General features: G+C 38.8%; 1 protein-coding gene across 6 annotated transcripts in view; it reads right to left on the bottom strand.

Annotated features, from left to right (window-relative positions):
* Window positions 1–14,051, bottom strand: part of ERC2 (ELKS/RAB6-interacting/CAST family member 2) — an 840,163-nt gene that overhangs the window by 808,255 nt on the left and 17,857 nt on the right. For all 6 annotated transcript variants that reach the window (XR_004646570.1, XR_004646571.1, XR_004646572.1 and 3 more), the window contains exon 2: window positions 4,309–5,100. Coding sequence is in view for 1 of the 6 variants with exons in the window: in XM_034777024.1 (XP_034632915.1) it covers window positions 4,309–4,965 (657 nt within the window). In the remaining 5 variants the exon portion in view is untranslated. The remainder of the gene's footprint in view (window positions 1–4,308; window positions 5,101–14,051) is intronic.

The raw sequence follows: 14,051 nt of genomic DNA, 5'->3' as shown, positions 1-14,051 counted from the left end.
GAGCACCTCACCCTCCCTGATTGAACTAACCTCGTTATCTCCATACTGATTTATACCTGCCTCTGGAAATTTCCATTACTTGCATCTGAAGAAGTGAGGTTCTTACCCACGAAAGCTTATGCTCCCAATACTTCTGTTCGTCTTAAAGGTGCCACAGGACCCTCTGTTGCTTTTTTCAATGAATGTAAAAGTTCTTTGACTATTGTAATTGAAATTTTAAGGTCCTACTTTAAATATCCGAGCAGAATCAGAGATATCCTTTCTTGCAAAGATTCAGACCCAAAAAAGACAGAAAGCACGATCTCCTGATAAAAATGGAAGGAACTCAAAACTAATTAATTTACTTACACTCCCAGTTGAAGAAATAGCCTCTAGAGAATACCTTAATGTAATAATAGAGGCAGAGTTTGCAGTCACTTAAGAACCAGACTTAGACTATACAGGGAATAGTATCGCTGGACCAAAGGCACTAAAATGACACTGCCCTAAGAAAACCCACCACAATACAGTGTGATTGTATAAGTTCTAACAGTAAAAATGCTGACTGAGCTCAAAGGTGTGAAATTGTATAGAACAAGAGACCAGACCCTCAAACAACCAATAAACCTGTAAACAAATTCCAAACTATGAGGTAAACAACAATTTCTTTATTGTGGTCTGCCACAGGAATCCACTCACTCACTATGGGTGGTGCCTCCTCATGGCTGTTCTGGGGATTAGCTCTCTTCCAGGTCCCACCCTCCTCACCCCCCGCATTCTCTCCCACTGGCCTCTCTCACTCCAGGAGCTGCAGCTTCCTCTTCGTAACTCAATCCTCTGGCTTCCCCTTCCGGGGCAGAGTCAGTGACTGGTAGGGGAACTCGGGCTCACCCATCACCCAAGTTCCAGCCTGGGGACCCTACAACAGACAGCCAAAGTCTGTTGAGTCCCTAACCCTGCTGGCTTTTCCCCTGGGCTGCTTCCTACTTCACTTCCCACTTGCTTTCTTCTGCACCCTTCTCTATTCTGGGTATGTCCTTCCCTCAGAGCCAGGCACCCCGGGGTCCTGCTCTTTCCCTTAGTGCCATCCTTCCCTCTCTAATGCACAAAGTGGCTGCAGACTTCCTCACTGCAACCCTTTCTGGTGCCAGCTTCCTGGCTTTATGCTAATCCAGCCTCAGATGAGCTCCATCTTCCAGTCAGATCTTGCTTTGCCAGCCTAAATCCCTCATGTGTGGCCTATCTCACTAATTGGCCCTTTTCTCAGCTTTCTTAACCCTTTTGGGGATGGTGAACACCCCTCACACGGTCCTATAAAACTGAAGGGAGAAAATTATAAATAGCACATGGAACACCTAGATTGTAAAAGAGTATCAGACACTATATCGGATAGCCCCAATCTCTCTAAATTTAAACTTTCACAAACAAAATCATTATGGGAAGAGCTGCCATGTCAGAATGCAGAAAGGAACCCTTTGGCATGCAAAACAAAAGGAGATGGTCAGCAGCTGATAGCTGCAACAGATCTGTAAACCAAGCTCATCCAAAGAGTTTTGTGCTGGATCTTGTTGTGACCAGTTCATTGCTAGACAACCTCACTTTTGAATTATAAGGTTAAATGCAGAAGGTAGGGGTGCAGGGTCCATTGTTTTTGATGAGGGCAAGAACTAAGGTTTGTGTGTAAGTAAGCACTGCTTTGATTTAAAGAGCACTGAAAAAACTGAAGTGCCATCTTACTAACCTGAGCTACACACTGTTTATGTGGAGTTCTCTTTTGGACTATGTACAGTTTGCTTGAGTCCTGTGACTCCAGATGAGCTCCCCATCCTGTGAGATGGAGACTGACATTCAGGGTTAGGATTAAACCAATCCAGCTCATGGAGAATTACTACCTCCATTAAGTTTTTTTCCTGGAGAAGATTGGTAATGGAAAAAAGATACTTTTGCTTTTAGATATAGAAGAGATTAGGAGTGACTGAAAATCATTACCATATTAAGGCTGTTGGTTGTCTCAGTCCATATCACAAGAAACATCACCAAGACTGGCACGCTCGAGGACATTCTTAAGATAGACCAAGGACTGAATAGGTGCAGACAGTGAAGCACTGATGAGAGTAGTGATACTTGGCATTTATACAGCACTTGGAATCTTCAAATTCTGTACAAACATATGTCAGCTAATCCACCCTCACATAATAGAAGTGGTCCCCTCCAGAGTAAAACTGAGGTACCTAGGTAGAACCTACAGTACATATACAAGAGACACATTTATAAATTCATTTCAGTTTTAGAGATATTATGGGTTCTAGAATTTGAAGAATACAGAATATAACAGCAACTAGAATTAAATTTTCAAGTGCATTCACTATAAACAGGGGTCTTCAGTCTCTGTGGCTGTCAGTTTGGTACCTGAACAACACAAGAACTACATTCATGCACTACTGGCTTGCTGCCTAGACCAGAAAATTGAGAAATAATTTTATTGTGGGTCAAAAGAAACATTTGATTCAACCCAAAATAAAAAAAAATATGGACTTCAATTTTATTTAAAAAATATTAAGAAAAGTTAAAGTAAATTTTGAAACAAAGTCATGTAGAAAATGTCAAAACAAGGAGTTTTTCTGTTTTGGGAATTTTGTTTGTTTTTTCTTCCTGTCAGAGTGAAACAATTCAGCAAATTCAACACAAATGTGTGACATGTTTCAGTTGACCCAAATCTGCATTTTGTAGTAGTCTGGTTTATAGGAGACAATGGGGGCATCAAGTTCCCAAACCACAACTCCCCTGAGGCAATGTGCCAAAATGGGAACATGCAGTTTAATGTTGAACTGACTGGAAATTAAGCATTTGGGGTCATTTCAACAAACCAGACCAAAATGTTTTGACTTTGGGAATGTTGAAATGTTTAATTTTGATCAAAAATGTTGAAACAATTGATCAAAACAGAACAGAAATGTGACACCTGAATTGAAAATCTTTTTGAATTTCTGTTCCATGAAAAATATCGAAACTTTTCATTCTGATTTAGAATGAAAACAAAAATGTTGACATGTCAGAATTTTCCACAGTATGAAAATTCTGAATTTTGCTCAATACTTGATTTTTTTGAACTGAAGGAAATCTTGAGATATATCTTGAAAGATCCTCTTTTAGCTCAGGACTCCAGAAATTCTTGAGACATATCTTGAAAGATGAAGTCTGAAAAGCTGACATAGTGCTTTCACCCAGTCACACATGGTACACTACTTAAATATTAGTGGAGATAGAAATAATATATATTGAAACATCTAAATGCACTGGGAAGTTCAGAGAGGCACACTACTAGCAGTGCTTCTGCAGAGGGAAAGCAGTACTGGTGATTAGAAACCTGGAAAAAAGAAGGCATCAAAAACCCTGATTGTTGCTGCTTGCCTGTCAATGGAGAAGCACAGACTGGAGATCTCTAAGAGTGAAGAGCGTATTATGTATTATATTTTTTCATAAGAGAATTAGTAGATGTTCTAAAAAGGGGCAGCTTTAAATATACAAGAACATCAGTGAAAGTGTGTGTAGGATACCTGTGCAAAATAGGAACTTGCAATCTCACTTTTGCCATTGATCTATATAGCTTCTTGGAAACAGTACAGAATAGCTACTTTTCTGATGATGGCATTGTATATTTAATCATAAATAATCTGAATCATTAATGACTATATCTTCAATCATTTTATAACAGAGAATGGAAACATTAGTAATTACACTTCCAATATAACTAAACATTTTCAAATTGTTCAGGATGGGTCTGTTTAAGGAAAGTAGCTGACAAAGCACAATTCCAATTTACTTCATGGTTGGTATAATACAGAATATTATAAAATTTAATCGATGGGATTTAATATCATGTCTCCCTTTAGCTTTCATGGAAACTAGGCCGCTAAATCCCTATTCACCTCATACAAAATGTGTCCCCTCATACTTATTCATACTTTTCCAGCTATGTGTAGAAGTGGTGCAATTCCCTCTTCAGTAAAGGCTGCAGAATGTATTTAGACTGCTGTTGAAAAAAACTACTACAGAATGTCTCACAAATAAGAAAACAGGTAGTGGCAAACAGTCGATCATTCTCCTCAGCACTAATGTAAAGGAATGCTGCATCAAGGAAATTATAAGCTACATCCAGCTTCTTATTAGTATGATTTCCTTCTGCTTAGCAGCCAGAGGCAGATACAGCAAGACACAGAATTCCTGTTGATGATGCCAAACTTGCTCCAATACAGGTCACAGTATTATAAGCAAAATATTAAGTGCTTAGTTGAAAATTGGTAGAAATAAACTTTCAGGATTACTTACCTGGTTCTCTTCATGAGAAACCCTCATCTGCTCTTTAAGAACTGACATTCTGGCAGCTTCTTCTTTTCTCAAGACTCTTTCCTTTTTTAGCTCAGGACTCCAGAAAGTCTTGATGCTATTCATGGAAGATCCTAGCTTACTGTCCTTGATATCCAGTTCTTTTCTCAGAAGATCATTCTCTCTTTGTAGTTCCTTGAGCTGAGCCTGTAGATCTAGCATGGTACTATCCCTTACCTGTCTCAGCATAGAGGGAACTTGATGATGATGATGATGTGAAGATGTGGTCAGACCTCCATGCTGATCAGTATAAGAAAGGACATCTGTGTGAGAAAGTCCAGCTGAAGCAATATTTGGACTACTCCCCATGGCTGTGACTCGACCACCATACACAGCTCGATTTGTAGCCCTTCCAAGAGTCATTGTGCCCTTTGGGAAAGTAGTAGATGCTACACCTTCATGGTCACTAAGATACATCGGTCCAGATGTTGCATAGGCTGCATTAAGGGACTGGATGTTCTCCATTGATAGTGTCTTACCCGTTCCTCCACCTCCCCCGCTGCTTGTTCTCCTGTGGCCCAGACGAGGAGATCTTGGTAAACGAGGAGACCTGGAAGGACTGCCTTCCAAATTACTGATTGTTCTTGCACTTCCATACATTTTTCTACTACTGTGAGGTACTATTTAATAAGAAATTAGTAACACTGATGTTGGATATTAAACCTATAATTCCAGATAATAATGCTGGCAAATGGTTTCACTGCATTCTTCAAGAAGGCAAAAACTGATGAAGATCTGGAAAAAAAATAATTAAAGTTGAATAAAGTAACAAATTAAATATAAAGTAACTTTACAATGATGAAAGTGGATCAGAAAACACAGCATACATCAACTGGTCTTGGAATAATTATTTTTAAAGTAAGAATAATACTGTATTTTACATTTAGGATTATGACCTGTGAATTTCCATATTTAATGGAATTTCAAATGGAGAAACAACTGTTCATTTTTTTTCTTGCTAGAAACTATTTTTGGCATTTTGACTTAGTAACACTGTGGACCAAATAGATCCCTAATGTAACTTCAGTCATTTAAATCAATTCATTTAAATCAATTATCACAATGAAATTACACCAGGGATGAAACTGTCTGATGTCTACACAAAAACAAATTGAAACCAGAGGTCAAGAATATATTTTCAAAACACAACATATCTGTTTTCCTGTAATAACATTGGCTGAATAAATATCACAATGGTGGGGACATGATGGAGGCCACGAGAGGGGAGGTTAAATAAAACACAGTACTTCTGATAGCTCTGCTTTAGCGGTAGAAACAGATATTGTTAAGCTAAATTTTAAGGTTTACAATAAGACAGTTAATTTCAGAGAATAATTGTCTTCAGAACAATTAGAAATTATTAGAAAGATGACTGGTACTATAAATCACAGGCTTGTTGGTATTTGTCGTTTGACTACTTCAAGGAAAAAAATATATTATAAACAGTTAATTCTTTCCTCAAGTAAAGGAGGGACTGTCAAATCTCCTTTTCTGCATTTGGTGTCATAATGGTATTTCTGTAGCAAGCTTACTTTTGTAATTGATTTAAATAATCAGAACAGTTAAAGTTACTGGGAATTTCATAACCAGTAAAAATAAACATGATAATAAAGAATCTGATAATACCCAGGAACATCTGATCCACATTTATCACCCATAACTATGAGCCTTCACTGATTTTTTTTAAACAACAAACAAGCGTTCCAAGCAATCTGTGAAATTAAGTAACTTGGCTGCGATAACTAAACTAGATCTAAAATAATTTCTTAAAGAGGTGATTAGTTCAGAGCAGCAGCAGCAAGTCTAAGTCACTTAAATCCAGTGATTTTTAAGCATTTCCCCAGGACATTACGACTACATACAGGTACCCTATTCCAATTCTATAATGTCCATTCTACATTTGTATTGAGGGTTGTTGTTGTTTTTTTTGGTGGGGGGGGGGGGAAGAGAGAGAGGGAATGTAAATATTCTTAAACCAAGAATAAAGCTAGTATATTAAGTCATTGCCACTGTGTTTGAACCATTTTAGAAAAAGCAATTATGGACATTAGTGCAAACAAAGACAAAAACAAGTCCCCACTATACTAGAGAAATGTACCATTGCAAACCATTCTAATCGCCAAGATTTGTAAACCATCCATGATCTCATACAAGTGTGTTCCAACTGGTTTACATGGCTTCTAAAAACTGATGGGAGTAGACTAGGTTTTCAATAGGTCTAAGAATCAGTATAGTGTAAACCACTTCAGTCTGAGCTGTTTCATTGCAAACATGGATTTGGACACGCTAAAATGTTTCTTCTTGGCCCCCTCGGTACTATTCTGCAGCACATCAGTGCCCTTTCAAAATATTCCAGAATCCACTTTTTATGCGAATTGGCCCTGGAATTATAGGACTAGTACCTGGAGGGCATTGCAATGGAAATGGTTTAAAATAGTGATTGTGGATATGGGACAAAAATGCAAGGTTCTGATGTCCTTCAATGTGGCTAAAATGAACATACTGAACGGTTTGTGCTGAAACTGTTTCTATCCAAGCAGTCCAATTTCAAATAGTTCCCTTCTCTAGTGCAAATACAGCCCTAGGCAAATTGGATCAACCAGTGCTAACAAAACATTGTTTTGTATTAACCAGCTTAACGAGAGTAACTGTTTCCTGTTGGTTTGTATTTTCCCGAGCAGGTGAGAGGCAGTTCTGTTGTCCCAAAATACAGATGTTTCTTCCATGTAGAAATAAGCCTCAATTTTGCAGGATGCCACACAGGCACATCCATTCTGACAAGTACTGGAATTTTGACTATTTAAGCAGAAATAGTGAATGTGAAATTAGACTCTAGCAACGCTCTCCTGCTGAAGTATACAAGTAAATTCCAATGAAGTCAATGGGAACTACTCAGCCTTTAGAGTAATGCTGAAACATTTTAATCATATAGGCCAAAGCCTTGCCCAAAGGAATTGAGCTCTTAAGCCGTTTGGAGTCTTACTGGAATTCTACTGCAATGGAGGCAGATTCAAATCCTAGAAGAACCAGATGCAGTTTCCCTATCTAAGTTCTTACGACAGTGCCCATTATCCTAGTATTTGGGTGCCCAAACATACCCCCAGTAAAGAGACAAAATCTATGTCTTGCCAGCTCCAGCTGACACGTGGTATATAACAATTGATTCACTAGGGTACACAATATTTCTGACATCTCAATTCCAAAACAATCAGGGAGTGAAGTTAAGGTCACTGAAGCAGAGAACACACAGCACCTCATGACTGTTGGGGTCGGGACGATTTGATCCTTTCTCATAATTCCCCAATCACCCTCTCACCAATTTTTTTTTTAATATACTCAGAAATCCCTGATGATCTCTACTTCCCCACAACAGCACAATAGGTATAGGAGTGAGGATCCATATATAACAACTCAAAGATCATGCAGCTAATTTATATGTGCTTCCCACCACCAAGAGCAACTCCTTTCCACACTGATAAACAGTTGGCACAGTGATAAGCAAGGAGATGCAGTGGTAATGGACTACCAAAATCCTTAGTATTATTTAAACTGAGCTCACTTAAAAGCTTCAGATGTGGGAGGCTCACGTATTGGTGAGGTTGTGTCTCAGAGAAACATAGGACTCACCTACAGTATATTAGGACCATGTCTGGTATTCTAATGCCACCATTTCTACCACAATTTGGTATGGGTATGATTTACATTGGCCCCTTTAATTCATTTATTAAGTTACTTAGCCCTCCTTTTTTAGCTGTAGTCTATTCAATTCCTTCCCTCTCCAGCATGTGTGAAGTCTGTAAGATTAATGACTGTAAGAGAGCAATAATTTGGGTCTTGTTCAACACTGATTTTTTTCATCAATTCCTATTGCTGAGCTTGTAGAAAGAGGCCTTGCTTTTCCCCAGACTTCTCCTTTACTGTGTGCTTTTGTGATATGTTCACATTTCTGTTTTAATAATGTAACCTATATGTGAAAGTTCTGAAAACAAGAAAAAAAAGTGAGGAAACAGCAACTGAAAAATTACTTAAGAAACATCTGCAGTTCATGTGTATTTTAATTTGCAATCCATTGCACGTCTTATTTTGAATTATACAGATCTGCATGCAAAATGTAGCCAGTGTGAAATACAGCATACAAACGTGTTTCCTTATATGGGAGTACATCAATTAATTGTGGGCTAATCCTGTTCCTTTCTGTATGGCTGTGAAAGAGTCCCAGATGCAGTAGAAGCAGTTTAGAATTGCTGCAAGGAGGAGACGAGAAAGATTTTGAGGGCACCTACACAGAGGGTCCTCCTTCCTGAAATCCATACAAACTAGCTCCACAGGGATTTCCTGCGTCCCCCAGGTATCAGAATTCAGGGGCCAGCATGGAGCCCAGGAGCAGCAGGGGACACTTCCCTCAGGGCCACAGTAGCAGCCAGCCCCACCGCTTATAGACTCTACTGGCATTTAACCCAGTTAGTAAGCTTGGGCTGAGGAAGAGGCACATGCCGAGGATTCAGACCCAGGAAATTAAATGCCATTTACAATGTTTCTCTTGAATAAATGCTATCAGCACAAAATGTAATTCATTTAGAAGCAAACACTGCTGCCCCCATCCCTCAAGCATGGAGTGTCCTAAACCAGAACAAAACCAGGTGGTTCCAGGGCATGGAGACTGGAGAGTAAATCAAAGAGAGATCATGCCAATGATAAGCATCTCCTGCATATCACCCTAGAAGGGTCTTTAGGAACAAAGTCAGGAGATCCACAACCACATGCATCCACCAGCCACTGAAGCTACAGAGGTTGCAGTAGCAAGCCTAGAGCAGCTCCAATACAGCTATGTGGACTGGCTTGGGAGGACTGCATTCTTCCCCATCCCCACCCAAACTTTTCTGTGGCCCCTCTTCCTCCCAAGCTCATTTACTCAGGCCTGGGACAGAGTGTAGGATTTGGTCCATATTAGATATGGATCAGGGTCATATTTTCTTTAAACAGTTACTTTCCATTTTTTAAAAATCCAATCATTTCAATGTAGTGGCACTAGACATATTAAAAACTGCACATTTATTGTCTCAACAATTTATTTTAATAGCTTTTAAATGTGTATTTTATATTAATTTCTAAAGCTACCTGTTATTATTTTAATATCAAATTTGTTTAATGTAAAAAAGGATTTGGGGCCTCTTAAGAACACATGCTCAGAAAGAAAATTATTGGCTATTTTATTTTTGGGTCTCCCCTGAAGATCTGAGAGAATAGGGAATAGTCTATTTTAGGAAGAAAATACTTCTTGATGGCTGTTCTAAATTAGGTTTCATTTATTTTCAAGATTTCTGCCTCATCTCATCATCTGTATTCTGCTGACAATAATATCATGGACTCACATGATCTACATAAGTCTCACACACTGGATTTTATTTGAATTTTACTTTCTATTTTTATTTAGACTAAAAACTCAAGCTTTTAATTCTAGTACTGCCTTACTACTATATTTCCAAGTGCACTAATATTCTTGTGGTACACATTATACAGTTTTCTTGCAAGAATATAATCTTCACTAAGCTCTGAGGTTTGTTTTATATTCATTATTATATCTTCATCCTGTTTACTTATTTCTACACAGAACCATTAATTTTGTTAAGATCCTGTTTGGATTTTGCTAGCGCTAAATCACTTCCACTGAATTAAAAGCTTGTGAGAAATTTTCTACATTGTACCTGTCTATATTTTTATCTCCTAATGAATCACAAGCGCATTGCATGCATAGATGAGATCTGTCTATTTATAACATATCCCTGATTGTAGCATCTGAGCACCTGTAAACTGGACAATCAGTTTACATGTAAAATGTTGATGATTGTGTTATATTCCATAGATTCCCTGGTCTGTGACTTTTAGACCTTAAAGAAACAAAAACAAACAAAGACACATGAAGCTTGGTACAAATCCCCAGTACAATAGGGTTGCCAAGCATCTGGTTTTCGACCGGAACGCCCGGTGAAAAACAGACCCTGGCAGCTCCAATTGGCACTGCCGACCGGGCTGTTAAAAGTCTGGTTGGCGGTGCAGCAGGGGCCCAAGACTAAGGCAGGTTCCCTACCTGCCCTGGCTCCACTTGGCTCCCAGAAGCAGCTGCCAGGTCCCTGCAGCCCCTAGGCGCAAGGAGACTCCCATTGGCTGGGAACCGTGACCAAAGGGAGCTGCAGGGATAGTGCCTGCGGACACGAGAGCAGCGCACAAAGCCTCCCTGCCTGCTCATGCAACTAGGAGCCATAGGGACCTGGCGGCCGCTTCCTGGAAGCTGCAGTAAATGCTGCCCGGACCACACATCCTGAACCCCCTCCTACACCCAAACTCCCTCCCTGAACTCGCACCCTGCAACACCCGCACACCCGAACTGCCTGCCCCAGCCCTGAGCCACCTCCTGCACCCCAAATCCCTCATCCCCGGCCCCAACCCAGAGCCTGTACCCCCAGCCGGAGCCCTCACACACACACCCAGCCAGGTGAAAGTGAGTGAGGGTGGGAGACAACGAACAACAGAGGGAGGGGGGATGGAGCGAGAGGGGGTGGAGCCTCGGAGAAGGGACATTCAGTTTTGTGTGATTCGAAAGTTGACAACCCTACCAGTACATCTACTTCCACAGTAGACACAACAATTGCACTGAACTACCATGAAATGACTGTATACTAAAAAACATAGAGAAACTTATCAATATCTGAATGAATGTCTGACTCGTGCAGGCAACAAAATGTAACACAGGTTACATGAAAAGAGCAATAATTATGTCACAGAAGTCACCATATGGACAAAAACAAACCACCATTAGGAACTCAACAGATAGAGACAATTTTCACCTATATCACATCAATAGTTTAATCTCTAGCTCTGAGCAAAAACAACAACACATCTCCTAGAAACTTTTTGAAAAAATGGCAATTTTTTCAGGGTTTATATCTCTGCAACTCCTAGCTCAAATGACCCTAAATTTAGGTCACTAACCCTATCCTGCACTCTCATAAGGCATATCAAATTTCAAAGGGTATCCTACTAAACATGTCAATTTTAGAGAACTTAGGAAGGTCAATCTTTAAACAGAAGTTGTGACTCAACCTTAACTATAGTGGTATTGCTGCACCACTATAACCCTGGCAACTCCACTTGGAACCTCAAACACCATTTACACTCTCTTTCTCCTCCCTGGTCCAGCATCTTCTAGCTGTCACCACCAAAACCTGGAAACAAGCTACTCCTGAAAAAGTGAAACACCTGAAGACTTGCCAATGTTCTCATTACCGAGAGCTCCAACATCTGTAACTTCATTGATGCTTACTAAAAACCACAAAATAATATGCATTGCCAAGTAAGTATAGACATTATCAACCTGATTTTTAATATGCTCAGAAAGCCTTCCAAACTGTCTGGACATAGTTCAGTACTTCGAAAGTTCCCTGGAGGTAAAAAGAAAACAAAATAACAGATATAAAAAGGACTGGGAGATGAGAGAAAGAAAGAAGACACAGTGTCTCTATACTCTCCCTTATAACTTATCTTTCCAACATTTTTAAACACCTCAGTTGACAAATGGTTTCTGGAAAAGATGCATCCCTACTTCACAAATAAAAGTGTGTCTTGACACCCTTTATGAATTCTTTAAAATATACCCTCACCATAGAATGGTAAGCAGGATTTATCCAAGTTTTGAGGGATGCATGCTTTTATAACCAGTGGCCCAGAACTGGAGGCATTTATATTTTATTGTTAGCTTTATCTGGGATTTTTCTTGTTTTAATTGTGGCTCAACACATCACCAAACAAAGCAGGATATAATTTTCTTTGAATATTCTTTTTTTTACATTTATTACTGCATTAAAAACAAAAAGTGAGGAAAAATTGGAAAATGGAAAAGTGAAACACATTGTATAGAAGGATGTATTCATTAGCTAATCTGAGTTCTACAGCACTTTTGTCATTTTACTATATCTATACTAAAAAGATAATGAACAAAAAGCCTGTTCATATATGCACTAGACATTGTGTTTATCAAAATTTAAATGTCCTTTTTTGGTTTACTGCATGGAGGTATGAGCAATGATCAAATGAGAAGGGGGGGTTGTAAACCGGTCACAACCACACAATATGATTCTTTATATTTTAAAATATCTGTTAAGAGTTTGAAAAACTAAATTTAAAAAAAACTGAGGGATACAAATACATATTGGTATGTTCAGATTTTTTAAATGTTGCTAACATACACCATTACAATATACCAAATGGCAACATTCAAATTTAGATTATTTTTAAATCATGCTCTGAAACTGGATTGCTGGTATTATTATAGTCTTTTTACTAATATTGTAAATTTCAGCTAACACATAATTTAAGCAATAATTTCAGAAATTTTCAGAAGACTCACTGCTGTAGTGTGTTACAACAAAATGTATAGATCTGTGTATGAGAATTTAACTGATTACTCTACCACCTGATGGTGTACGTTGCTGAGCACCCTCAACTCCCGCTGATGTTAATGGAAGTTGAGGGCATTCATCACCTCACAGGAGGTGCTCTTTTCCAGATTGCATTCTAGCTAATGCAAATGGAATGGCGAATGAAGGAGAGAAAAGGAATGGTTGTAGAATATGCATCTTAGAATGTATAAGATTGTAAAATAAAGCTGTCAGGCATTCTGCTGCTGTCAGGCACAGTGACAGCAATTAATACTTATTGTGTGTTCACAAAATTCCAACAATGAAAACCGTTTGCCCCAAAAGCAATATTAAGCATGTTGGGTAGCAGGCATGCTGAATGAATGAGCATTATATTGTTACCAAATGTAGGTGAGTAGAAAGTCACTACTGCCTTTAATTTTTTTCCAGAGGTTTAGGTTTTTTGCTAACTCTAATATTCAAAATAAAGACAAAAAAAGCAGTATTCTTTTTTTAAAATGTCCTGGCTCTGTACTGTGTTTAAACCATCACTTTTCTTTAAACAGCAATGTTTTGAACAACTAACTTTTAAGAACAACTTTAAAGCTAAACCCGTTTTATTAAATATTTACATTATAGTTCAGTCAATTTTCAGCCTTTACCTTAGATAGTACTTAAACAGTGTAAAGAAATAATCTTTAAAATCTAATCTGAATTTCTCTCATTAACAGTATTCCAAACATATCTTCTGCCTGAGTCAGGATAACCTGAATTGGCCTTGGGAGAGGAGGGTTATTTTGATACATCAAAAGGCCTGAAAGGGAATGTGTTTTGTTTTAAAAAACATTTTATAGCTTTTCTGAGAGTTTGTCTACACTTAAAAATGCTACAATGGCACAGCTGTGCCGTAGTGCTTCAGCGTAGGCACTACCTACACCGATTCTGCCATTAACGTAAGTAATCCACCTCCCTGAGGTGGATTCTCCCATTAACATAGGTAATCCAGCTCCATGAGAGGTGGTAGCTAGGTAGATGGAAGAATTTTTCTGTTATCCTAGCACTGTCTATGTGGGGACATAGGTCAGTTTAATTACGCCATCAGGGAGGTGAAATATCCACACCCCTGAGCAACATAGTTATGATGACCTAATTTTCTAATGTAGACCAGGCCTGAGGAATAGCAGAATTATCAAATCTGATCTCCCCTAATTTTTGCTGTAGAACATATTGCATATCTTTATAAATGCCACCACCCGCATCAAAGGTGGGGGA

Source organism: Trachemys scripta, chromosome 7 (assembly GCF_013100865.1).
Source record: "Trachemys scripta elegans isolate TJP31775 chromosome 7, CAS_Tse_1.0, whole genome shotgun sequence".
NCBI classification, from domain to species: domain Eukaryota; kingdom Metazoa; phylum Chordata; order Testudines; family Emydidae; genus Trachemys; species Trachemys scripta.
This window is presented reverse-complemented; position numbering and strand designations above follow the sequence as displayed.